The sequence below is a fragment of the Polyodon spathula genome, chromosome 2 (genome assembly GCF_017654505.1).
Source record: "Polyodon spathula isolate WHYD16114869_AA chromosome 2, ASM1765450v1, whole genome shotgun sequence".
Lineage (NCBI taxonomy): Eukaryota > Metazoa > Chordata > Actinopteri > Acipenseriformes > Polyodontidae > Polyodon > Polyodon spathula.
In genome coordinates this window covers 73,821,497-73,846,483 of record NC_054535.1, presented here as the reverse complement: position 1 = coordinate 73,846,483, position 24,987 = coordinate 73,821,497, and the positions used below count along the sequence as shown (strand labels likewise).

General features: G+C 35.8%; 1 protein-coding gene across 1 annotated transcript; it reads right to left on the bottom strand.

Moving 5' to 3' along the window:
* Window positions 1-2,454: 2,454 nt before the first annotated feature.
* LOC121300338 (growth arrest-specific protein 1-like) lies at window positions 2,455-4,264 on the bottom strand. The gene has a single exon (XM_041228884.1). The coding sequence runs from the start codon at window positions 3,759-3,761 to the stop codon at window positions 2,970-2,972; it is 792 nt and encodes a 263-aa protein (XP_041084818.1). The 5' UTR covers window positions 3,762-4,264; the 3' UTR covers window positions 2,455-2,969.
* Window positions 4,265-24,987: the final 20,723 nt, after the last annotated feature.

Below are 24,987 nucleotides of genomic sequence, written 5' to 3'. Positions count from 1 at the left end.
TTTTCTTGTAAATGATGCAATAAGCATGGATTTTGAGGTAAGGGCCATGGTCATACTGCTGTATGTAAATAGATTTGTATGTTGGCCGCATATAACTGATCAATGGACATTTACAATAGCATTGCATCAAGGCTCCTGGCTATTCTTTCCACTGGTGCTTTTCTGTGTTGATTTATTCCAGACAGATGCTTTTGACAAGAGCCTGTAAAATCAAGTCTTGAGTTTATTGTAGCAGTTAATTATTAGTCCAGCTGCCAGCTTTGACTCCTTTCTAGTGCTAATGCCTTTACTCCTTGCTGGGAACAAACTTCAGTGTCCTACTGGGACAAAGGATTAACTTTTAATGAAATATGTTAAAATGATTTACAACACCTAAACAACTATTAGTAGCCTACCTTGAATGCATCGATACCTAAAGACTGTAGAAACAAAGAATGTCAGCTAGGGACACAGAACAAAAAAAAAAAGGGGGGGGGGGGGGGGGGGGGGGGGGGGGGGGGGGGGGGTGGGGGGGAGGGGGGGGGGAGGGGGGTGGGGGGGGTATCTTTCTCCTTCACGTAAACACCCTGTTGCCTGTTTAGAAGTTACATTAAACTTTACAAAATGTATTGGTTACTTTTAACTGTATTAATAATATGGCTGGCGTTGTCAAGAAAATTTTATTTTTGTTACATACAAAATCATTTTAAATATGTTGATGTTGTTTTTGTTTCAATACTGTAAACAATTTAACTTTATACAATGTATCAAAAAATCTTACACTAGCATAAACGAAAGTCGCCTACGGTAATCTTGTTGAAGATGTACTGTAACAATTTGAAGCCATATAAATGTTGCAAATTAGGGTTTAAACAGCACACTGCCATAATTTTATAAGTGAAACTGATTCCGTTTCAATACTGTTTTAAATGTTACAGAGGAACTTCATATTGAAATTTTCTATTAAAACGCCCTTAGCGGCACTGCGGTGCTTGCAAGTCTCCAGACTTCAGTCAAAGTATATTTGTGGTGGCTGTACAGCTCTCCCTCTCTTCTGACCGCAACTTTTTTTTGAACATTTTAAATAAACACAATGAATAAAAGATAAATAAACTTTTTGTAAGTGCCTAGCTTGGCGCGCTTCAGGCTTAAATCCCCCAAGGACTAAGCTCTCTCTTTTGTGCTGATGTTTAAAAGATTTTTGAACGCCGGAGTTTATTCCTACTGCAAACATTTCTATTTACAAGGTCAAGTGTATCAGTACTCGACACTGCTCAAGAGCATAATTATTTATCTAAAGCCTTTTGGGTGTGTGGACCAGTAGCCAGCAACAAAAATATAATTTGCTGTCCATCTAAACATTTCCCATCCATGCTGGCAGCTCTTGTTTGTGGTCGTGGCATTTTTAAACCTAAAATTATACAAACTGTCAACAAAATGTGTAATCACATTTCTCACCATGTTCACCGCTTTCTTATCGTTTTCTTATCATTTCTTTTTTAATTACCCCACAAATAAATACTGCCAATTGGTAATTATAACGTGCTTACTTTAAAATGGATGCATTTTTGTTTCATTTTATCAAATTTCTTGTAGCCTATTCCTGTATAGATACTCGTTATAACTACTGTTTAAACCAGTGACGTATATTAAAGACACAGGGTCATTACTGTTTTGTGTTTTATGGTATACACCCCAATTCCATGCATACACACCAGTTCCTAATTCAATAACACTTAAAAAAAAAAAAAAAAACACACAAGACGTGAATGCTTTTAAACAATAAGTCTCTTTTTATGCCTTCTATAAAAATACAACGTTAAGGCAGTCATACAATGCATTTACACATTTCTAGACAATGAATAATTCCTCTCAAAAAACAGTTAAAGATAACCTCTGAAAATCTATATAATACACTGTACAGATGACGTTTAGAGCGTACATACATCAATGTAATAATAAATCATTTCCCTTTAAAATAAAATCGGATTTTGTACCTTTAGCTATGAACTGAATTACAAACTTAGTCTTGAAAACTATGGAACTGATCAGAACACTTTTTTAAAAAATAAATTATTTCCAAATGCACCGATTATAACATTTTATGTACAACAACGATTCGACTGGTAACTAACTCCAATCTTAAATAGACTTTAATGAAGATATACCACGGGTGAAACCCTGATACCACTGAGCAAAATCTTTAAAAAATAGTTTTTATATAAAAGTAAAAAAACAAAAACAAAAACAAAAACATAACTTGCACTGTTCATTCATTTTACCATGCTAGCCTTTAAAATGTATCTAAAACTGACACACACACACACACACACACACACACACACACACACACACATAATACATATACATACATACATACATATATATATATATATATATATATATATATATATATATATATATATATATATATATATATATATATATATATATATATATATATATTAGATATATATATCTAATTTTAAGCCAACTCGACTGTCAACAATGACAGCACACAATATAACTTCAGGTGACAAATGCTCAACTGAAAGATGTCAAAAATACTGGCTAGTATGTGATTAATTTAGAAAATTGCAAATTTCTGGCAGTAAGGCAGTAGTATTGCAAATACAAAGCTTATTTGGTAGCATCACGTTCACTTCATGCCAACACAGGCAAATAAAAAGCATTTAAAAATAAACAACAAAATGTAAAACTCTTAACTACTGACCAATAAACAGTAATTTTTAACCAGTTCTACTGGGAAAAAAGTTGCATAGAACACGAGCGCGTGATAGCCCTTTGGGCTAAAATCAATGTGTTAAGATTGGAAAATTAGATTTTGCCATGCAAACTTTAATTCACACGCTCTTTGGGGTCGCATATAGTCAACGGCAACCAGACATGCGTCTTTGAGTGACAGATAAAAGTCTTTAGAAGAAGTTAAACTGACAGAAGCAAAACTTGGTGAATGATTCATTTAAGGATTAAAGAAAAGGAAATACAAGCAAAATGGATGCCATCAAAGTCAACACATTTAGGGGTCTCAAAAGACATCCGCCGTTGTCTTTGCTGGGGTAGTCCACTATGACTGGATCTTCATTATAATCTTCATAGTCGTCGTCATCGTCTGAACCACCGCTGCCGGTGTTGAAATCAGACCCGAAGCAAAGCCTTGCCATGTTATCCTTTATTGCCTCGCAAATGGGCCTCTCCATTCCATCACAGACACAGTCGTTCAAAAGGGCTGCTTTAGGCACATACCGCATGTCGTCTATTACAGCCCTGCACTCATCAGTGCACCGAATCCCGTTGAAAAGTTTGCCACAGTGGATTAAATAATTACGCATGGCACTGCTGCACCGGGGGTCCCTATCGCACTGGCGCCTTGCTTCGGTGCAACCCAAGACTCCACTAGTCCTTGGCAAACAAGGCTCGATTGCTCGCTTGGTGGCTCTGCAACGCTCATCCTGAGCACAATCACAGTCCTCCAGAGCTGGTCCATTCTTAGTGTGGTTCAGCTGAATGAGAGCAGAGATGCAGTGACTTGGGCACCGGTGGCGATCTCTGCTTATTATCGAGGCGCAGGCTTCAACATACTGCCCGTAAGCATAGTTGCATTCCCCTTCACCCTGGCACTTCATGATGGCTTGCCAGCATATCATCCGACGGCCATGGGCAGGTAAAGTCAATGAAATTGAACAGAAAACCACGATTAAGCCCACGAAAAGCCAGACCATCCGTCTGATGCACTGAATCAAACAGGCAACATTTGCCATCGTGGTGCTTGCAGCTGAGATAATACTAAACTTTTGTTGATTTTTTTCATAAGGCTCTCACATATCCATTAAATCTGAAGCAAACAATCCATGAGTCCGCTGTTTTGATTTCAAGACTGCGTGAAAGAATCGATTCTGAAGTGAAATCCTTCCTGTGCAGCACTTTCCCACGATCTGACAACTTTCCAACTGGATCGCTTTATTTCCCCCTCGAAGGCTTAGTCCAGCAAGTAGTAAGCAGTCCTTGTTATGCTGCACTTCCACAGGGGTTGTGGTTGAAACAGAAACGCAGCTGCCCCCTTCTTGTTGCTTCCCTTACAACATAAGATACTAAAAGCTTCTCATCTCCGTTTATGGATTATTAGGAGACCTTAAATACAAACCTACGGTCACAGCATGCTCTAATTATCCTTCATTATGCATGCATGGAAAAGCAAACAAACAGCAAAAATTAGCAACGCTTCTCTTCTCGTTCGCATTCTGGCTTCTCCCTCTTTCTCGCTCATTTTTCTTTCTTCGTTCAGCCCCTCTCCGACGTTTTGTGGGCTGCCATTGGCTCAGCCTGTTGTTGTTGTAAATTTTTAGGTCCTCAGGGGGGATGGAGGAGGAGCGAAAAGGCAGGAATTAAAAAAGAGACACAGAGAGAATGACAAGGGCCCCGGGGCTATCCCACCCTCTGTAAGGAGAGACACGGGGGTGATTTATAGCTTTCATAACTGTACATGTATTTGTCTCTCACTTTAAATAAAATTGTTTAAAAAATCCACAATTTGGTTGTTATTGGATTGGTTGGATGAAGTTTTGTAGATAGTTTTTGAATTGTCACATAAAAAAATATTTTGCAGTAAACAATGGCTGTTACTTTCCTAACAATACTTAAGACATAACTGCCTGTGGCTAAAATGCTGAACAATTATTAATACTCTTTTTTTTTCCAGAGATTAATTACAAATCAAAGTGTAAACTAAATGTATTGTAACATTTTACCACTAGGGGCGTACGTTGTCAATTTTCCAGGGAGCACTGTGTCTCACTTCAACTCCTTAACAGAACAGTAATGTAATACTAATGTTTTACTCTAAATTGTAAATAAAATACAATACATATATAAAGTAATAATTTAATTAATAAAGTAACCAGATACAACAGGGGAGTTGTATAGTATTTGTCCCCGTATCCTAAACCTACGGTGGCCATGAAGTGAAAAACAAAAATGCAAATGGAAAAACACAAATAAAAATAACAAAACACAAATACAAATCAGAAAACACAAATGCAAATCAAAAAAAAAAAAAAAAAAAATGCAAATGCAAATGCAATTAAAAAAACAAAAAACAAATACAAATTGAAAAATGCAAATGTAAAAAACTGAAAACGAAAAAAACAAAAGCACGAAATGCAAAAACAAAAGCTGGAAACACAAATACAAGAACAGAAAACACAAATACAAAAAACCCCACAAGACAAGGGAAGTAATTTCACAATGGAAATACATCATGATGGAGGCCACTCCCCCAGATACCCCAACACAGACTCTACCTAATTCTGGAGTCTTTAGTAACTTAGTTGGCCATGGTATATTTCTGTCGTATTATAATTGCGCATTTCACGACATCAAAGCCAAACTTTTTTCATTTACAAAAAACAAGTCAACATTTTTAGTCCAACTAAAATAGTAGTTTTTAACCACTATTACTGCACACAAAAACATGATTACTGTTGCGATACCAATTATAACACTGACAGAACTATACCACGGACAACCAACTTCTAACACTAGTAGGACACTATTTTTTATTTTTGTTTGTTATCTTTCTGACATAGATGTATGCACCAAAATTAATGAAACTTGGGCAAAATTCCTGTGTTGTGTATGCCCTTTTTTTCCAAATAGGAAAACTTGCATAATTTTAAATAAACAATTATGTACAACATACAACAAAAAACAACACTGAAGTAAACCCTTGGTATCTTTGGCACATGTACTTTTGTACAAATTTCAAATGAATTCTAAAATAGTGTTAATATATACCATCTTGAGTTATTATTTAAAACAGTTTAAAGTCCAAATACTAATACATATTTTGCATAATTTACACTTAGCATGTTTTTCAAGGTGTAACCTGAGACAGAAACTAATACACTGCCCATGCTTTTTGATGCTGACCTCTGGAAATTGCCTGTCTCCTCAGTATGGGTGTGGGTTGGAATGATTGGGAAACCCTGATGAGAATGTGAATGGTGTGCCAGTGACTGATCTGGACACAGTCCCAGAAAAAGGCATCCATTTAATGAGCTTGAAAAAGGCAACCGAAAAATATCGTGATCACCAAAAAAGCAGGTTTTGTCCCTCCCTCATATTTTGCCCTCGAATCCCACCTATGCTGAAAATCACTAATAGATGACGTAAGCAACAAAATATGAATACAAATAACATTTAATTCAAATATATACATTTTGGATGTTTATTAATCTAGTACTGTATTTTAAAAATAGTAAATTTGTGTTAATTTACTTGTTAACCATTTCATGTGTTTGAGCCAAGCAGACTTCAATGCATAGATTTTCTTTTGCTACAATGTGCATTGGATAGGGAGAAAGACATCTTGGTATTTAACAGCAAAGCGCGCAATCCCAGCTTGAGAAAGAGAAAAACTGCAAGCAAGTGGATGAATCAGAGTAAAGTCTATGGCACATCAAAAAAAACTGGCCTTGCATAGAATACATTCTACACATGCGGATATAGATTTCTGCAGAGTATGATATAAATGAACATGGACTATTATTCAGTAGGACAGTAAGATGTGTGAACAATTCAGTGCAAAAGCGGCTTCTTTCTATGTAGTTTGGGAAATGATGAAATACTTCATAACCTTTGAAGTATATTACATAGCCTTAAATACCAGCCTCTGAAAGTTCTTTACATCATTATATATTTATTGATATCTGTTCTAATATTTTGTAAAAGGTGAAGAATTGGACAATCATACAGTAAATAATAAGAGAGAAAGGTTAGGGTATCTGTTTTGTTTCTGTAATTGTATCTGTCCTACTGTGTGGAAAAGGTGATGTTGGTCCATAAATACTGAATCCCAAAAAAGGAATATTTATACACACACACACACACACACACACACACACACACACACACAAACACATGCATTATTTTAAAATAATAAAATGCACAAATGATTTCATGGTCTTCCACAATTCACGAACAGGTCAGCAAAGACTTCCTTTGAGATAAGATTGATTAAAACATATCTACTTTGATACCATAGAAATGTGATATGAGATCATGCACCACCTTATTGAATTTTGTTCACTTTAGTTCTTATGCTTGACTATTTGGTCATGTATACTTTTGTATAGTTGTGGCTTCAGGCCCACAGATATGGTAAACCGATATGGTCCAAGTTTACACATGAATGCACTCCTCACTTTTAAAGGGACTGCATATACAGTGGCTGGAAGAGAGTCAGGGTACAAAAAGGCTTGTGTTCTAAACAACTTTCTGGAATGTACCTTTAGGCCAGCCATTCAGCCTAAGCAGAAAACAATACACTGAATGTCAGTCATGGATGGGCAAAGCTGCCATTATTGCTGGTTTCCTGACATCACAGTAGTTTGGAATGATGGATGCTGGGAAACACTATCCTCCCAAAGGGAGTCAGGTGGTTCTCCAGGCACAAAGAGAACAAACAGAATGAACCAAGTATGGGAAAGTTCATGATTTTTTTTGGAGGGGGTGGGGGGGGTGGGGAGGTGTTGTGCCAAGAAAAGGCACAACATAATACAGCTGTTGGATGCTTTTCTTCAAGGTTCTTGAAATAAAAAAAGTCAATACTAACTAAACGCTCAGATGTTCATGTTAAATATTTACGATTTCAAAATTACTTTTTAGTTAAGTACTTCTTTTTGACAGAGGGAATGAAAACACCATTTATATAAATATAGATATGTCGTTCATTCAGAAATCTAATATTCCTATAAAAAATGTTACCATACAGACATGCATACAGCATTTGTTTAGAACTCCAGACTACTTGAACAAAAATGCAGTTTACATGTGGAATTTTTTTTTTTTAAGATGGTGGTCCTCTAATTATTGGAAACTTCATTCCTTGAAAATATATTTGCTAAAACATAAAGGCACATTAAGTGCTGTACTGACATATTTTCACGATGCTTGGCACATAAGTTATGTTCTTAACATGGTTAAAACAAATGTACCCCAATGTTTACAGATCCATAAGTTAAAAAAAAAAAAAAAAATCTAATGTTTATTCAAATTCAACTTTTACTTCTTTTTCAAACTTTCCTTTTTATTTCACAGTTCAATCTGTTATTCAATACTGCTATTAAACAGTTGTGTAACATTTAATAAACCACTCACTCTTGAGGTATATCCCTTGATTGATTAGTTTTTCTTGTATATGATCAGGTTCACCAGTAAAGTATTAAAGGCCTCTGAAATAGCAAGTCACAAGCAACACTTGAGTGTTCATGCTCACTAAAGTGTGCCCTCTCACTGGGGAAGAAAACAAACATTCACTTGGCACACAAGCAAGACTCGTGTTGTTTCTGAATGTGGATATTCATTTTTAACAGGGGCGTGCACAAGCGGGGGGCAAGCAGGGGCACTGGCCCCTCCAATAATCTTCTCCAAAATATTGATTTCTGCTTATCAATGTATTACGTTTGCCCTTTCTGTCGCTGAAACTCACAAACTGAATGTGTTTCCTCATAATATGTAGTTATAGACGCGCATGTTCTCGGTTTCCACACATTCCCCCATAACGTGCAATTAAGGACTGGCACGTGTGTCCCCTTAATATTTGAGTCCAGCTTAAATGATCCTATTTTATGCTAAACTGACAGCCTGAAAACTGTTAATATATTAAAGGAAAAGCACTTGTGAAGCTGAATCAAGGATTTCAATACAGTTCCTGAAATGCAGTATGATTTAGTTGTACACCACATTGAGCCTATTTTTACACTCGGGAATCAGACAATGCAATGTCTTTTCATGAACTCATGAAGGTCTGTAAAGAACACGACCTGGGACTGACGTATCCTGATGTGTTCGACCTACTGGTGATTTTGGCCACGCTACCTGTTACAGTTGCAACTGCAGAACGATGTTTCAGTGTTAAAAAGTTCCACAGTGTATGGACTTTCATTGAAATGGCGAGGGCAATGCTATTTATTTATATAACCATATCAACACACTTGCACATATATATCAGGGGCGTGCGCAGGAATACAAATTTGACCGCTATTGCGAGACGACGACATTAAACTATATATATATATATATATATATATATATATATATATATATATATATATATATATATATATATATATATATATAGTATAATAATGTCGTCGTCCCGCAATAGCAGTCAAATTTGTATTCCTGCGCACGCCCCTGATTTTTAGTGTTTCACAACTTTGCATTATTGTGTGTTTTATAGTTAAGGATGACATTTATTTTAAAGGAAAGCTGCTCTGCCTCTCTTTGTTTTCCTAACCACATCTCTTTGAGGTGGCCATTTTGTTGGAAAGACCACTTTTTTTAGCCATACGAAAACATGGTGGTTCAATGGTACCACATAATGTGTTACACATATAATATATATATATATTCTTATATATATCTCAATAATATATTATATATATATATATATATCTGATATATATAAACTATTTGCCAGATACTGCAAACACTGCAGTACTAAATTCAACATGGAACTGAAGTTCTGCATGAACACATAACACAAAATGTAGGCATCTTTTTTCCAAATGTTTTAATTGCTTTCTGAATTCACCACAATAATATACGCGTTGTAAAATAAAGTTGGCCACTGTGGTTATTTAGTCCATCCAGCATAGTGCATATAACCAGAGATACTTACTCTGACTGTTTACATTTGTGTGAATCATCTTTCAATAAACTGTCTAATTAAATCACAATGTATTCCCATTTGAGCTGTAAGGATAACATGGCAACTTATTTTTATTTTGGCCACTGTGCCGTTTTGTTTTGATACAGTGTATTGTTTCTGTTTAAACCTTTTATTTTGCAACAAATCTGCGCACCAGCGCATTCATTCATTGCCCAGTGCTGTATGTGTCTGTCCTGCTTTGACGTCACCCACCAAGCCATCTCTGTTACAGGCCTAAATACCTTTCTACTAATTATTACATTGTTTTAAAAATGTATAGTCTCCAGTTTTTTTTTTTTTTTTTTTATATGATTAAGGTAATAGTTAGTTATGCACAACATTTCTGTACAAGACCATTCTAATAATAACAAGACAGAACAAGCCATTTAAGTACTTTAATTTGCTGAACAATGAAAGGTGTACATACATCAAATTTGTGCTTAGCAGGTGTGTGTACAGATGTTGTCAAGTTAGTTATTTCTATAATTATGTGTTATATAAAATTGAATCATTATGCCAGAAATGAATTAAGAGAAATAATAAATGCTGTGTTTGTTAATAGCCAACTTTATATACTATACTTTGTAAATACCCCCAAATCTAATACTCATGTTTTGAAACTGTAATTGAAATAACCTATTTACATTGGCATCTCTCATGGTTTTGTTTGTCTTGTATACAAATCGAAGGCACAGATCCAAACTAAAATACAAGACTGCTGTGCATCATTAATTTGATGGTCTAATTAAATGACTGTTTGGGTTGAAATAGTTACAATTATAGTATTGATAGAACAAAGTCCTGCCGTATGAAATACCACATGCTAAAGAAAACGAATCTAATAAACTAGAAGCTTTGATTCTTTTCGGTATGTGTGGAACATTCCTTGGCTTTCTGCTGCAGACTTGCAGTGCAGAAATGATTTCATATCCCAGAAAATCTCATTTCAATGTTAGAGTGCTAGTAAACGGCAGGCACAGTATTCAGAATATGTTCAGTCAGGATATTTAGCTGACACTACTAGAATTCAAGCACTGCAAATGCAATTTCTTCAGCTCAAGACATATCTACCACAGGAAATTAACGTGCAGGACATTTATATTGCTTCCACTATGGGAATTTAGGAAGCAAGATAATGGAAAAAATGTTAAGCTAATTGAAATGGAAATTTGGCTATGGCTTCCTTCTCATTTTTTATTAAAATGCTTTATTTGAATACCATTAATAGAGGATGAGACTGGGGATGCATGGGAAGGTCAATACATTCCCAGGGATGCGGCTCATGTTTGGGATACGAGCGCTTCAAGATTCAAAACTAGCCTTTAAAACAAAAAAAACATTTCACTTGTTATTAATGATATAATCTTGATTTTTTATTTTATTTATGTTTTCATCCACCACTATCAGCACAGGTTTCTTCATTTTAACATTGTAGTGATAATTACTACACACCAGCAGTGTACCTGGGATGTGTCTAAATACCCCTTATCCTAATAGTTGAATTCTTATTTCCTTCCCTCCCAAGCCAGAACTGGATAAGGACACTGTTCTCTTCAATGCACATACTATATCCTAAACTTTCATTATTAAAACTACAGTGTACACATTAAGCTGCAGGTTATTCTATCTGACCGCTTAAAAAGGCTCAGGGAACATGCACTGGTGACTGCTGACAAGCTGAATACATATGCAATGCTTCTACAAATAAACAGATCAGTCTTGCTTTAGGATACTCCTGGAATATGTTATTTTTTTCTATTTTTCTTTAACATTATCTTATGAACAAGGCTTTGTTTCTGTCACAGTCACAAAAATCGTGAAAATGGTGAGTTTGAATTAAATCTTGGAAATGGATTTAAAACACATTTGATTAGGCGCTTATTTCTATCCCAAATGCAATATGTCATTGTAGCAGAGAGAGATCTGTGCTGACTCTGCTGGCGTGTTCATGGGCTGCAGAAAGAGGGCGGCAGTCGCCCAACAACCGCCTCTGAGTCATGGCAGTGACACGGGGAGGTGGGAAAGTGGGTGTGTGGACTTTCCCCCTCTCTGAATGGCTGAGAGGCGAGTCTTGGGTGATTGTTGGTCCTATAAAATAACGCTCTGCTGTCTCCTCAGGTCTGCCCTTATAGACTCGCTGAGTGCGGAAACGCTGGTCGCGGACCGAGAACCAGCCGGGAGAGAAAAAGACACGAAAGTGTCACAGTGAGATAGTGACAGCGGGGAACCCTTGGGCATACCCCTTAAAAATATAACAGAGCAGGCTAGGTAGCCGGCAGCGTAGGACGGAGATCTGGGTCGCACGGGCAGCGGCGACCGGGATATTGCTGCAGAGTGCAGCACCTTTTATTTGTAGTTTTGTTATTGTGTTATTTTGTCCTTTGTTATTTTTGCCTTCTGTTTTCGTTGTTATTTCTTTGAGCACCTGCAAGGCACTGGTATTGTGTACCATCGCTTGGTATGCCCATGGTTCTGTTTACCATCGTTGGTAAATCAGACCACGGACCCACAGCGCCATCTGCGGGATAAACTGAAAAACAGCACCCCGAAAAATAAAACTGGGCACCTGTGCGGTGTTGCCAAATCCAACTGTCTGTCTCCTGTGTCAGTGAATTACCCACCACCCTTCCACAGTCATGCACTGAAAATATAAATTGTTTGTTTGTGTATGCACACAGCATTTATGTGTAGCTGCAGGTCAGTGATTGAGATTTGTAGCGGAGCAAGTGTGTAAATGGGTGACAAGTAAAACACAATAAAATAGTGAGCAGTTTTAGGTAAAGACAGAAGAACAAATTCATCGGAGAACAGAGGTGGCTTTCTTTACAACATGCTGTTTCAGAATCGTGGAAAACTCTAAATCCTGGTTCATGCTTCTGTCGCAGATGACTTTGGTATGTCAGGCGCAGGCAGCTATAAAAGCTGCGCAGCTTCACTATTTGCTGTGTGATGCATCGTGTCGCAGCCCTTTTTACTGCGCAAAGTTGTCGCAGCTGTTGTTCATACTGTAAATACAGATCGTATTTGTGAAGTTGAATAAATTGACATTTGAGTAGATGTGCTGAGTTTGTACCTCTTATACAAGAGGTTTAAAAAAAATAAATAAATCAAAAGTGACGTCGTTGGTACATCAGTCCTCTCAACCAACTGAGAAACCGAAAGGAAGAATTTCATACATTCGAGAGATATTTTAGGTATTTTAGAATGATGTGAAAGGTTTAACGATCTGTTAGCCTGTACGCCTTTCCATAAAACACGTTTTGGTGTACTATTTAAAAGCTCTTGTGTATGTTGATGTAGCTAAAACTACATTATTTGGTAACCTTTCTGTGAATTATTTGTTTATTACCCCACCTCGTCTGTGAAATGAACTAAAAATTACGGTGCCAAAATCGTAGCCTTACTTATGAATTGTTAATATAACTGCCCTTTTCCTTTGTGCTAAATTTAAGGGCATAAAAATATAAATATTTTTGTTTCTTCAGCCCTGATGTTAATCAATTAATCCCAAACAAAAATCCTTAAACTCCTGACATAGGTGTAATTTCGATCAACCAATATCCTGCAGGGATAAGCCACAGCTCTATCTAGAAGAGCATTTTACAGAACTGGGAATTTACCCTATATTATTACCCCTAAAAACAGGATGGCTGATGTGATTAAGGCTGATTCCCCAGTGCTGTAAAATATTCTATTCAAATCCAGTGGTTACTTATCCTGGTTGGATATAGGTTGATCAAATAAACAAATGAGACAGTGTGGCAAAGTGGTTTGCACTGCACAGGTGTAGCGGTGATGCAATGCGTAAATAGATGACAAACAACAAAGTTCACGGTCCATATGATTCTTTTATTTATTTATTTATTTATTTATTTTATAATTCGGGTCATCTGGAGACCCTACATAATAATCCCTGGCAATACACAGCAATGTGTTCTGCACAGTGAAACCACGGGGTTCAGACCTGAAATAACAAACACAGTATAAACACACCCAGAACACAAACAAGATCGCAAGTCCAAAGTGAGTGCTAACGTGCAAGTGGTGAAATACAGTTTATTAGTGAACAGTAGTGCAATGCTGTCCAGGTGTGTGCTGGCCTTTAACGACAGCTCCCGGCTAGTGTTAGCCGTCTATCAATGACAAACAATGACAGTTAGAACAACAAAACAAAACATGAAACACTCATGGTTATTTTATCTCCATACTCCTTTTACAGGTCCGTCTGTAACCATAACAAAGAAACAAATTGGCCACATCCTCTGATATATTTTCAGTCACGCCCCCTTCGGTAGCGAGTGCAATCATGTATCTTCCAATCCATGACTGACACATCACCTACCGCATTAAGGCGATGACTTCTGGTATTGTGGCTCCGCCCCCTTCCTTGATGGCCGACTTCCAATTGACCCTGGAATGAACTGTCAAACCATCCAGTCCGGGGCACACTGTTCCTGTTATACAGTGTCCTCACAGGTCGAGAGGAAGATTGTTGACCTGGATTCTTTCGCTCACTGTCACAGAATTTCAGTGAAAAGTTGTTTTCATTATAAAGACTAATTTGAATAAATATCTGCTGTTTTGTTTTAGTACAAATAAGTTGTTTTTTCTATCTGTTGATATTCACAAACAGCAAATATTATAGATAACCCCACCCACAACAGAAAAACATATACATGCTTTTTTTCATAATACTCATTTACAGCATCAGATAAACTTACAGAGATAATACATGTATCAAAATTGCCCTGCTTGGTCAAAACATCCTGTCCCAGCAAGACTTAAAGTAAAGAATGGGCATAATCGCCTTGAGGTTTGGAGGATCAATAAAGATCTGCTAGTTTTAAGATATCTCAGGCTGAAAGTATGTAGCATACTACAGTGGCAGATGGTCACATTTGATTTCTGCATGGGAGGTCCAGCTACGATGGTATATTTTATCCACTAACATCTAAGTGCGTGGGTGTACATTTGGAAGGCCCGCCTTTCAAAAATCAATGAAATATAATGTTTAGTTCCCTTCTGGACTTGAACAATTCCACTTCAATGACCAGGCTAGTTTTATTTGAAGTGAGCTCTTTATGTCAATATCACATGGGAATTCATATAAGCAGATCTGTATGATGGCCAGATGTTTAAAATGCAAACTTAATACCACTGATAGCAAGCACAAATGCGAACCACAGCTTGTTTAAATCCGTATGGCACAATAAGAAAGCACAGATATTTTCATTTAAATCATTTCAATGGTGAGTTTTCTATCAAAAATGGACCTTACAGTTTACATTCCATAATCTCATAGCAACCATAGCACAGCACATTTTTTAGACAGAGCTGTGTGGCAAAGCGGGTTGCAGTGTGCAGGTGTAGAGTTGATGCAGTGCTCGAAACAAAGACAAACAACACAGTTCTGATGAAGTGATGATTGTTTATATATAATCCAGGGGTCGAAATTGGCCAACAGAAATAATAATAATAAGATACAGGCAATACACAACGATGTGTACTGCTCTGTATATTTCCTTCACGAGGCACTCCCAAACAATGTACACGGTATTCAAAACACATACACAAATCACAAACACAAAAGACATACATGTTCACCAGTCCTCAGTGAGTGCAATAGTTCTCATTCTGTAAATGCAATTTATCGTGCTCCATTGTAGTGATGTTCCCGGTAAGTGCCAGTAACAATTAGACAAAACAAACAAAACACTCACAATACAGTACAATACAGGTCTTTCCGGGTTCAAAGCTTTAACCAGACGAAGGAACAGATTGTTAAGCCACATCCTCTTTTATACCACCAGTCATGTTCGCTCCCTTTGGTAGCGAGTGCAATCGCTTTTCCATTTTGGGGCAATGACTTGCAGTATTGTGGCTCCCCCCCTTCTAAGATGGCCAACTTCCAACCCTGGAATGAATTTTCTGGCCATCTGAGTCCAGGGCACTCTGTTCCCTTTAAACAGCGCCCTCACAGGTAGGGAGGGAGATTTACCACCAAGAATCATTGTATTTCTGTCACAGGCTGAAACAACAGAGAGAGTTTACATTTATACATGATAGAGCACAGCTTGAACATTTAAATTAAATAACCATCAGGGCTTGCCACCTCCTTTTGTAAAATGCTGTGAGTATCGGTATGCTGTGCCTTAACCATTGCAGAATAAATTAAGAAAATTATCTGGATCAGTGTACTAGCAAAAGTTCTTTCCTTAGCTCTTGACTGCCCAGGGTATGTTCCCATACCTATTCAAGGGCTATTTTCTCAATGTCAAATATATTGGTAACCTTAAAAAAAAAAAAAAAATCACTGTTGGCCGATATCCAATATTGTAGTGATACTGTATGTTTACTGGTTGTTCAGGCTTGTCATTGCTAAAATGATCCTAATGTGGACCAATGCTTTTGTGACTGCAGATATCACAACTTTTTGTGTTATTTTAAATCTTTTGATTATTATTATATTATTATTATTATTATTAATAATAATAATAATAATAATAATAATAATAATAATAATAATAATAATAATAATAATAATACAACTTGTAAGCAGAATTTAAACCAACTTAGACTAGTATATCAACACTTCTACTCCAGGTCTTTGTTTCAACCTAGACAGACTATTTTACTCTAACTTGCACCACCAGGCCACCATTCGTTTCAGTCACTTAAGGCACTTTAAAGGCCTTAAAGGTAATTAAACACTGAAGCCACAGCCTTCATTTCAGATACTCTATGCCAGTCAGGGTTAATGTGTTCTAATGTGGTGCAATACTCTAGTTTGGGAAATGTGTTTAAACAATAAATATGTTTTTCCACTACGGAAGAGATACAACCCATGATAAGATCTAGATTGGCCTAAGGAAGAATAATGATGCCAATTAGAATGGTTTCAAACTATTTTGCCAAGTATCCGTTCCACTGGGAAATTAAAAATAATTTGAGTGCTCTTCTCAGTGTTCCATTGGGACTGGATATTAATGTCCATAATCTTCCATTTGGAATGTGAAACTTTTGGCTTATCATAGGGAATATCAAACAGGGAAAAAAACCTAAGATGCTAATAAAGGACCAGCTATTTTAGAAGCAGTTTACTTCGTGTCCTGCAAAAACATTTAATTCCCTTTTTGGGAAGAGCTACTATCATAGATGAGGTTGGTGTATCCCAAGATAGTCTATTGATTTTTTTTCTTCTGATTAAAAAGCTATGGGAGTTATTTTCAAAGGAGATCCACTGGAGGATTGCACTATATATGCCATTATTTCAACTGTTTTTACCACAGATTTTGATTTTATAAACTGCAGAAAACACGGCAGGAATATATCCGCTAGTTTGGTTCATTAGTTATTCTGACACTTTCTTTTTTGGAGGAATATATAATCTGTGCCTATTTTCCTAAGATCAAAGTGGTAGGTAATTGAAACTTCACCCGTTTGCTTTCCTCCTGCTTCAGAGTGGTCAATACATCTGTCCGCCAGTATAAAAAGAGTGACAGCACTTCAGATCATAGGTACAACTGCCGTGCCCCCCTTAACTTTTTCAGGCAACCTTTATGTCCCCTTAAAAATTCAGGAAGTCCCATTTTAATGGGAACACTGCTGAAATGAACTGTGTCGATTCTGTAATTTTATTTTTATTTTTTTATAAACTGTATATACAAATGCCCAGGCTGTGAAACACGACTTCATTCAGATCACATTGTTGTTTTATATCCAGTGCTATGAAGAAGTGGTTACCCTTTCAGTTTTCACCTTCTTATTTACAGTGTAGCCGATCACTTCTTGAGACCCCACTATTGATAGTATGTACTGTTAACAGTGACTTTCACAAACACAAGTGTACATTAAGCATTTAAATATACTTGGGGGGAGGGGGGATGTATTTTCTGGTTATACTACAATTAGGGCATTTGTATTTTACACCTGGTAAAAAAAGAGACTACTGTTTGCTTTTAGACATATGTTGGATTATAACTTTAGAGCAAACAAATAATATCCTGTTATTATATTGCAATTTATACATGTTTACTTGTAAAAACAGGTTGAACAGTTATGTTTTACTTACAGTAGTCGTTGACAAGGACAGTGAGATGACGGCTCCAAAGATTGACTTGAGCTCTGGTGTCATGCTGACATATTTTTTCATGAGGGACATCTAGTGTGTCCAGAATGACACAGTGTGTGTATGTTAGAAGATTAAGGGTGTGAAATACTCTTTAGAGGGAGATATTATATTGATTACAGGGAAGGTATGCCTATTTCAGCACCTGCATTAGACATCATGGAACAACAAGTTGAATAATGTATGGGTCAGAATATATTATCACACAATAATATGTCTTGAATTGATCTGGGGCAGTAATGCATGAATGCATGGGAACAAATTATTTTTAAAACAAGAGACAAGGAAACAAAGGTATTTCTCTGCTTCACTGTGCTTGTAGGAGATTTTTTTTTTTTTTTTAAAAAGGACACCGTTTGTTTACAAATGATCTGCTGACAGTGGAGTGTCATGTCAAAGGAACTTGTATATTTTCCCATTCCTACAAAATTCAAGGATACATCTATAGAACGATGTTCCATTTCCACGGTAAAAATGATTATAATGTAACTCAATACCAATTTTCTCTTCAAGCAATAACTTTTGGGCTGGTTGGGTGTAAACAACTGAGTCCCAAGTAGATAAACACACAAGATTTTGGACAAGGTGGGAACAGGGTGACAGAAACTGAAACATTATTTACTATCGGGCCTGTGGCTGCACTACCAGGCCTCTAAAATAACTTTCAACAGACTACTCTACCAGTTTCTATCCTTTTAAGTGATATCCAAGAAAAGACTACTCTGTTTGAAAGGTTGAGGTGTAATTGAAAAATGAATGAAATATGAAGTTTACATGATAATTCCACTAAAATAAACCATCTATGCTTTTCTTAGCTTGGCAGTAAGGTTTCACTGCATTAAAGGTGAAGTTCATAATAGCACGATTTCATTCCCACCTGTCATAGTTAGACGACAGCTGCTACATGTCTTACTAACAGAGTGCAGCTAGCCAGCTGCTTCAAGTAGCAGTTCTGTAATTGAGATATAAGTGTCCCCAATCTAGCTTTCAATCTCGGAATGTGTGGGATTAACTCAAATGCACAATTTTCTGTGTGGGGAGATTTTTCTAATAATTAACTAAATTAATTTTGTCTTACTGTGCAAGATTTTAAAGCAACAAAGGGTGTTCTCGTTTTTTATATCATATATTGAGCATATGTGAAAAGTGAGTATAAAAAGTCTCCCTGTACTTCTGTTTTTATATGACCTGCACAGCCATAAGACTGCCTATGCGTTTTGTTGAGATTGCATGTTTGGAATAGTTTGCCCTAAATACAGAATTAATTGAATGTTTTGCAGCAGATACAGGGACAATGATATTGGCAAGTTGATTGTATGAGGAACTTGTTTAGATATACGCTTCAAACTCTTTTTAGATGTTCTTATTCAAAGCCACAATAACTCTGAAGCAACTTGTCAATTCCTGTTGAATAACTCACATATAATTTACAGCAAGTATAAAATCAGAGCAGTTATGGCTGCACAGAAAATGTAAAAGTTTTACACCCTGTAGCTTTTACAATAAATATTTTATTTTACCTTGGGTGTATCCGGTGTGTTCCATATCACAGCAATGCATTTTCATTCACACACCGTGGGTCATGTAAATCACATGAGCAATGCATTTCTTAACTTTCACATAGGAGCATTAGCCAGGGAAAAGAGAAAAAACATTGCACTGTAACCAGATTATGCTCCCTCCTGCAACAATACTTTTTTCCTGTTTCCCACAAAACCTCTCATTTCAATTATATTACCAGCAGTGTTGCAGGGAGGTGCATGATCTGGGTACACTAAGATGGTAAATAGAGAAATGATCTTTCTCGTAGCGAATGCTCCCAAGTAAAAATTGAGGAATATATTCCCCCAGGTTATTTATTATTATTATTATTATTATTATTATTATTATTATTATTATTATTATTATTATTATATATGAAAAAATACAAGATTTAATTTAAATCTGGAAAATAAGCTTTTCAACGCTTTTTTTTTTTTTACACATGGTACCCCATATGTCTCTGAGCATAACTCATATTTCATCCTCTGAAGAGGCATCTTTCTTATAGCTTGTCAGCCCAATAAAGCGTTTTGTAAATGACTGAAACAGTAGAAATGTAATTACATGTCAGGACCTGACAAACCAAGTCCAGGAGCTGGCAGTATATCAGGCTGTTTGAACCCCTAGACGTGTTTCCTCATAGATAGTGGGACAACAGCTGTTATAACACACGTGGCACTGCTTCAGTCTACACCATAAGTGGCTATTTATAAAGGCCTAAGGGCCTTATATATGAATGCAGATGGGTAAATACCACAAGCACATATGGGCATACCAATAAAGACATAACTCCTTACAGATATATTATTTAAAGGTCCTAATTTCAAAAACTTTGTGGTACTCCAGCAATGTAAGTCAACAAAAAAAAAAAGCCAGATTTACCATTTAACATTAAATTGGATAGTCAGCATTTCTCTATTTGGTGGAATCTCTTGTAAACTGTATTATGCAGTGGCACTACACTGCCAAAGCTTCTGTACTAAGGGGCAAGGACAGCTACAATGGTATAAGCCATTTGTAAAATAGAAACACCAAGGTAATATTTTCATATTTTGTCAATGGTATGAAACAATACACATTATAGTAATGTATTTCAGTATAATGGCTTCATATCAGGACCATTGTGAATATGATTTTGTCCCCGCTGGTAGTATTGCAGTCTTCTATGGTTTCTGCTGGTTAATGTGTTGGTATTATATTCAAATGTTCATTTTTTTCAAACTTTTCTGTACAGTATATTGTGGGAAGCATTTAAAAAGCCAAGGTACATGTCTTATACCATATGGAAAGAACACATATTTTCAATATATTATAAATATATGCAATGTATACCGTTTCATATTTTACATACATGCATCTCATATCCCTCTATTGATGTATATATGTTCTTAATGTGTTTTAACTATAAGCAAAACAAGAACATTCATGATCAAAATTAATGATATCATGCAACCAGATTTGTATGCCATAAAAAGACAGATGAATGTGTGTATATAGACAGATAGAGTAAATAAGGAATATGTTAAAAAATTTTAATAAAAATGTTGTACACATTTATATACAAAAATGTGAGTTAATGCACAGATTCCAAATATAAAAATAACGAAAATAAAAATTACAAGATTTTTTTAATAATAATAATAATAATAATAATAATAATAATAATAATAATAATAATAATAATAATAATAATAATAATAATTTATATTTTTCTCATACACCATAAACCTTTTTATAAATATCATAAAATCACTTTCTGCTTAAAGTTGCTTTTTACCTGCAAAGCATAAATCAAACACGCAGGTCATATAAGATACAAGATATCTTAGTTACACAAGACACAATTAAAGCTACCTTAGCACCCATATCATCTCATTGTAACATTGTACCAAGGCCCTTGAATAAATATGAGATTGTCTATCAGTTACTACAATACACAGGGACATATTTTCAAAGTGTTTACTCCAGTCTTTATTAACTCCTGACTATATATCTTGTGTTGTCTTTTCTGTAAAGGACAAATCCTAGGAATTATATTTATATGAAATGTTGCATTTTATATTCTGGTGTGTAAGTATATACATGTGTTATATAAACTGTGTATATTCTAATATAAATGTTCACATTTTTCTTAACTGGACAATGGATAATATAGGAACATATATAGTCATTTGTATAAAACGTTGACCAAATGAAGGGGTATATTTTCATTATATATATATATATATATATATATATATATATATATATATATATATATAGTATAAAAAACATATATGGAGAGCAATATTTGCTACATATAATAACACATAAAATCCTTATATTGAAAATACTATAAAATCTGGCCAATTTCATAATCAAGCCGTATGTAATTTATATATGAACATATAAAAACCAAATGAAGAGGAATAACAGCATATAAGTGTAACATATATTTATTTTTGTATATGTGAAATATAAGTTCTTTCCATATGGGATTCAGAGGCTTTATTATAGTACAACCTTCGTAATATATATATTTTTTTTTAAGAGAAGCTGCTGCAATTAGTTGACCACTGGCTCTTTTTGCTCCTTCATCTCACATTCAGACAGCACCCTAAACCTTTAAAAAACAACAATAGCCTTTTTTAGTTCTTGCAGCTTTTGATATATTCAACCTGGTGCCCATACCTTAAAGCCCTGGCAGACAACCAGAAGCTAGAACCCAATTAGACAGATTAGGCCCAAAGAAAGCATAAATACAGAACTCAGACAAATTATCACAATTGTTCTTGCTTAAACATTCCAGTGCCATGGCTGTGTGTGCAAAAAAAAAAAAAAATCAGTGTAGAGATATCAAACTGGGAAGAAGAAATGGAAACGCCTGGCACGCTCCTGGCATTTGGCACATTCTTAATTTTACATTACGAGACCACTTCACATGAACGCAAACTGTGTATTTAAAAATCTGTCATAGTCGAACTAACATTGGCTTGGAGGGGGTTGTTAGAATAATCAAATGACACAATGGTTTCTTTTTTAAATAAACAGATGTGGGTAGGTTGTTAATGCTTTTTTTTTTTCTTTTTCCAGAAACCCTGGTCTGTTTCCGCAGCTGCTGCTAAGTACAAGCCTCCCTCTATGCTGGCTGCAGGAACGAGATGCTATCTGCTGCATACTAAGGCCCCATAATTGCATGTCATTCCTGACTCCTGAAAACGCACATATCCTCCCACGGTCATTGCTGAACACATGCAGAGGAAATAGCTGTACTCAAAGCACCAAATTCTCTCCAGATGATGGTAAAGTAAAAAAAAAAAAAAAAACACAAAGTGAGGTCATATTTGAGAAAAAAAAAAAAACTGTTTTGTGCATAATATTGCACACTAGCTTTCAGATTTCATTTTCACCTGCTCTTTATTTGCATTTGTTTCTAATTTGCATCACACTGCCTACAAGCTAAGTTTTTTTTTTCAGAAAGAAAAAAGGTTGCTTTTTGAAGGTTTTGCACAACTTTGCACTGAGAAAAATCTATTTGGTTTGAAAAATGTAATAAATATTGTGCCTAAAATCACTTCACTTTCTTGTTTTCATTTTATTATAAAGGGATCTCTACTTGCTTTATTATTATTACTAATATTCTTTTAAGTTTCTTTCAAGGGGGACATATATTCTGTAACACCAGCAGCAACTCCCATTCGTCAAGGGTGCAACTGCATTATGCAGAGCAAATGTTTAATATTAACCTGTGTTACTCTCTGTCAGACAGCTCCAGTGCATTAGCCTCAGTCACACAGCACAGGATAGTTGGCAAGTTTATGGTTTGGATTGGTTGAAAAGGGAGGTAATGAATGTCAGTCGATCAGTAAAGTTAAGTGCCCTTCTGATAACCTATCCCCATGTAAAAGGAGCTGTAACTACATGTCTGATTATATTTCCACTGCATACACATCCATTCGATAAAAAAAATGAAAAACAAACTGAACAGAAATGCACAAAGGCTGTAAAAAACGACTTCATTCATCACACCTCCTTGTCTTTTATCTAATGATATGACATGAAGGATTGTTGACCATGTTCATCGCTTTCTTATACTGTATGGATTCCGCCCCATGATCCATAGCATGTACTATTGACAGGCTTTCACAAATATTGGACTCCCTTGAAATGAGATGCATATCTCAAGGGTTCTATCCTGGTTAAATAAATACATTTCACATTTACATAAAGCACTTTATTGAATATATATATACCATTATTCAATATACATACCGTTTGCTTTTGCACGGTAAATGTTTTATTAAAATTCAAGAATGTGATTTAACTGTGTCACCAAGGTTTTTGTTTGTTATCTTTTTATACTTCAGGGGCTAGTAAACATTAGTGTGTATGTGTATTTTGACTCGGTTAGAATTTATTTCATGAAATGTAATTATTGATTATTGAAATATATTATTTATTTTAGGACAGGAATTTAATAATACATACAATATTAACCATGTGCAGGCTTTAAATCATGACCCCAGTCTCTCCTACCTGCAAGCAGTCAGCTATATATATTTATTTATAAGATGATATTCTTCCCCAGTTGGACGGTCATATTAATATATGTATATCTCTAGCTGAGCGCTATCTCGTGTTGAGCAGCAGTCTGGTTATTAAGGTGCAATATGTATTTAATTTTAAGAATATTCAACCATAAAACTGCAAATATCTATTATAGGCAAGTGAGCACCAAGCCCAGAAAAGAAAGTTAAAGTGTAAAAAACACATGGGAGAACAGGCCTGCACAGATAGGAGTGAATCCCTTCCCTGCTGTTTTTTAGACTAAAAATACTTTCTTTAAAAAAGCTGGTCACTCTCATGCTGGCGTGTCAACCAAACATGTGACAGCTCAAACACAAGACCACTCAACCCTCACACACTGCTTTTAACTTGGATGAAAAACAACAATTTTGATTATTTTTTTGTACTTTAACTAACTTACAAGGAATAAAAACTTGCTGTTTTCCGCTGAAGAAAAATGAGTCTGTAAAGCACATTTAAAATGGTTGTGCGTTTCATTCTTGCTGATGAAAAGGAAAATGGATTGAGACAGCATGTTATGATTTTACAGTATACACAAGTAAAATACAAGCTAATATTGACCAGATGAACTTTGAGAGTATTACATTTTATTCTGACCTGCATAAATCTTACTACGTGAAATTTAAAACTAGTTCTCCCGCATTCGTGTTTTGTTAGGGTTTTTTTTTGTTGTTTTGTTTGGACTGCTTATTAATGCAAGATGTGGCTTTCTTCATATAAATGGACAAAACACTCCATCTAAAACCCAACCAAATCTTCCCAGCAGTAATGTCTTGCTGGTTAAGTTAAAACTTGCTCATGAATGTTAAACAAAAAGGCCTCCATGCTGGTATTTTGCAATAATGCACCCCAGTGGTGTCTCGTTTCATCAACAATGCCAAGGTCATAATTTCAGGTAGTGGACTGGGGCCCCCAGATGTCTTCAGTAGAATTAATCACACTTTACCTAAAGGTCACTCCCAGGTAATCCAGTAGGATGTAATTGTAAATCACAACCTTAATGTAAAAACAAGAGAAGTCCTTTTTTTTTTTCTTTCCT